Source organism: Numida meleagris, chromosome 14, assembly GCF_002078875.1.
Source record: "Numida meleagris isolate 19003 breed g44 Domestic line chromosome 14, NumMel1.0, whole genome shotgun sequence".
NCBI lineage: Eukaryota > Metazoa > Chordata > Aves > Galliformes > Numididae > Numida > Numida meleagris.
Genome location: NC_034422.1, coordinates 9,811,014 through 9,814,586, shown reverse-complemented (window position 1 = coordinate 9,814,586; position 3,573 = coordinate 9,811,014). Strand labels below are relative to the sequence as shown.

Sequence of the window (3,573 nt, the reverse complement as noted above, 5' to 3'; positions counted from 1 at the left end):
TTCCCCCCGCACCCTGCAGGGGGCGCCCCCCGGCAGCCCCGCCCACCCCGCCCGCCGGGAGCACCGGGCACAGCGCCGGGACACGGACACAGCGTTCGGTACAGAGCTTTATTTGCGGCCGCGGGGCCGGGCAGCCCGCTAGTCGAAGAGGCCGAAGCCCATGTCCTCGTCGGACTCCTCAGACTCCTCCTTCGGTGCCTCCTTGGCCGGGGCGGCGGCAGCAGCTGCAGGTGCGGCTGTTTCAGTGACCACTGGAGCGGCCACCACGAAGGCAGAGGGGTCGGCCAGGAACGCCTTCACCTGCAGAGGGAAACACGGAGCTCGGGCAAACTGCGAAGAGGCGAAGCTCACTGCAAGCAATGGCCCCCGAGAGCACCCGGCCCCCCCAGAGCCAGCAGTCAGGGGCGGCCGTTACCTTTTCAGCCAGGGGGAAGGTGTAGTCGGTCTCCACCGCCACCGCCAGGACCCGCTTGTACCCATTGACAATGGAGTGGGGCACGGAAGCGATGGTCGGGTACCCGATCTGCAGGCAGACACTGGCAACGTTGCGAACACCCTGCGAGGAGAGAGGCTCGTGTTGGTGCGGGGAGGGCACCCGGGCTCCAACCACCAGGCGACGGCACACTGCACAGAACACACCCACGTAACACAGCCCCAGTGAACTACACAAGACATCAGTACCTAAGCGATCTCAAGCCTATTCTGAAGCAGATTCCAGATTCCATACGTGCTTCACTGGCTTAACACATTCAATGATCTCACACACACCGCAGTTAATGAAATACAGGGCACATTTTCCCTTGCTTCAGCCAAAAAAGCCTACAGAAGATGCTCCTTGGCCAACCACTCCTTGGCCAACTGTTCCTCCAGGACCCCTGGGAGAGTCCCTGGCTCTGCAGCACTGCAGAAAACACCAGAGGTGACACGCCACGCTGGGGCAGGGCCTCCTGTGCCTTTTCTCCCTGCAGTGGCAGAGGTGAACGTAATGGACGGGGGCTGCAGCACTGACCTCCAGGAAACGCTTGTGCAGGGTCTCCTCGGTGATGTCCAGCACTTCAGGGTTGTAAATGCTGCCATTGTCGAAGACCTGCTGGATCACCAATCCGAAGGAGAAGGGAGAGATGTTCAGCATGTTCAGCAGGGTGGCTTCGCTGGCACCGACTTTGTCTCCGGTCTTAATGAGCTGCACGTCACTCTGAGAAAAGAAGAAGAAAATAAGTGAATACGCACCAAGATATTCAGGTAAATCAAAGCAGCAGGACATCAATGTGTGTTCCTAATGACAACAAAACTGAAGTAATACATGAGCACAAGGAAAAGACACGCAAAGCTAAGACCACACAACCAAGCACTGCTCATCCAGGAGGAAAGCAGTGCCCTAACACAGCTCCCTGCAGCTCATGAATTCCTCCAGAAGAGCTTAACCACCCAGCTGAGATCTGATGGAAGAACTTAAGCCCATCTCCCACTCCACCATAAACCTGAGCCTAGCCCAAAATGAAGCAGTCAGACCGTTACCACGGTATTTCATTATGAACAGAGTCATCAATCCTTGTTCCTGACCAGAATTTCAATGGTCCCTCTGGAAATCTTTGTGGTGATGCCCAAGGCCTGGAAAAAGGAGGTCTTCTCAGGTCCGAGACCAGTGTTCTGGGCTGGCACAGTCACATCACAGGGAGCAATCGCACCAGCACGGGCAGCTGCGGGCACCTGCAGAAAGAAGAAACAAGATCATTTGGAAGAGTGCTGACCTCTCAGGTCCCATGGGACAGCACCAGCCCCTTCCTGGTGTGCTCCAGCAGGATGGACGTCACCCGGACACACATAGGTGAGATGGGAACTGAACACTGTGGCGAGTCACCCACAGCTGAGGGGCCCGGTTCCCAGCTCCTTGGGGCTCCTAACCACCAGGTAACCCCGGCAGCTCCACGTTACCTTTAACTCAGCAACTCCCAGCCCTGGCGCAGCGAGGGCTCACCCCGTACCTTGTTGGCCAGCAGCATGTCCCGGATCTCGGTCAGATCCTCCTTGGTGAAGACGAAGCCCACGTTCCCACGGATGTGAGGCAGCAGCCTGAAGGAAAGGGACAGCGCTCAGCCCCGCTCCTCAGACGCTTCCCCCAGCGCAGGGCCCCGGGGACGCGCAGTGCGGCACCCACTTCTCCAAGGCAGGGTTGTTCTCCAGGTGCCCGCGGATGGCTTTGCGCATCATCGTGTTCTTCCCCATCAGCACCACGGCCTTCCCGCGCAGCGACATGCGGATCTGCTGCATCTGCTTGGAGCCCACGTTGTCCGCTCCCACCACGAAACATTTCGGGTAATCATCCAGGAGTTGCTGCAGCACAGCGAGCACCGTAAGCACCCGCAGAGCACAGGGCCGGTCCAGCGGCCCCAGGCCCTCAGCGTTCGTCACGGGCGGGCAGCGCTCGGCCCCGGCTCGTACCGCGCGGCACCCGCAGGGCGCGGCCCGGCCACGCTCCCCACCCCGCTCCCCGCGGCCCGGGCCCAGCGGCACTCACGATGATTTTCATGAAGTAGTTGGACTTCCACGTCGCCCTGTCTTCCCTGGGCATCGCGGCGGTGCTCCAAGGATCGCCCGGCGGGTTTAAAGACGAGTTGTGACCTGCGAGAAAGGCGCGGTCAGGCGGCCCCGCGCCCTGCTCGCTTCCCCACCCTCTCGGGCCCGGACTCCGCGCTCCCTCCGTGACCCCGGCTCCCCCACGGACGCTCCGGGCCCGCAGCCGCCCGGGAGGCGCCGCGCAGCGCACCCACCTCCACGAGGGCTCCGGGAAAGAAGGGCCGGAGGGTGGGGCCGCCGCCTTTCATACGGCGGCTCTCGCCCAATCGCAGCGAGCCACGGGAGGGCTCTCGCGCTGCCCATTGGCCGCCCGCAACTGTCAATCAGGGCGGGCCGCAGCTCCGGTTGGGCGACGCGCCCGTCATTCACAGGAGCGGCGCCGACCGCGTCCGGGCGACTCTATGGCGGAAGGCGCGGCGCTCGGGCGCCCCCTGGCGGCCGGAGGAACGCGCGGTGGCGGGAAGGGGCGGAGCCCGGGCGGCGCTGACGGACAGAGCGGCACCGGCACAGAGTAACGGTACAAACTTTATTGGAGTTAACTGCGAGAACTTAAACGGAAGCGAAGCACAGCGAGAGGGTGACATGGCCGGACGGCGCCGCGGGGAGGCCCACGCAGAGCCGGGCCGCGCCCTCCTCGGCCGCAGCAGGTTTACGCCTTCCGAGAGCGGCGGGGGCAGGCAACCCCGGCACAGCCCGGCACAGCCCGGCACAGCCCCGCGCAGCCCCGCGCCCGCCGCAGCGCTCCGCCCCCGCCCCCCGCCCCGAGCAGCGCGGCTTGCCCGCCCCGCGTCCCCGTGCGCTGCTCCCCGTTCCCCGCTCCCGGGCTCTGCGCTGTGCCGGGCTGGCGGTGTCCACGCCGCAGCAACGCGGGGGAAAGCAGGGAACGGCGTGATCCGAAGGCGGCAGCTTACAGGTGATCACGAGAGCCCGGCACGCGCTACGCGGTGACCCGAAGGCAAATCGAACACGGAGGAGCGGATTTCCCTTCCCCCCCCC

At 63.7% G+C, this 3,573-nt stretch overlaps 1 protein-coding gene across 1 annotated transcript; it reads right to left on the bottom strand.

The window, feature by feature from the left end:
• On the bottom strand, positions 90-2,914 carry RPLP0 (ribosomal protein lateral stalk subunit P0). Its single transcript, XM_021412419.1, has 8 exons — positions 2,772-2,914; positions 2,519-2,622; positions 2,159-2,334; positions 1,986-2,073; positions 1,564-1,710; positions 1,010-1,195; positions 416-556; positions 90-300 (listed from the first exon to the last, which is right to left on the bottom strand). Exons 1-8 carry the CDS (start codon positions 2,878-2,880, stop codon positions 139-141), a joined length of 1,113 nt encoding a protein of 370 aa, XP_021268094.1. The 5' UTR covers positions 2,881-2,914; the 3' UTR covers positions 90-138.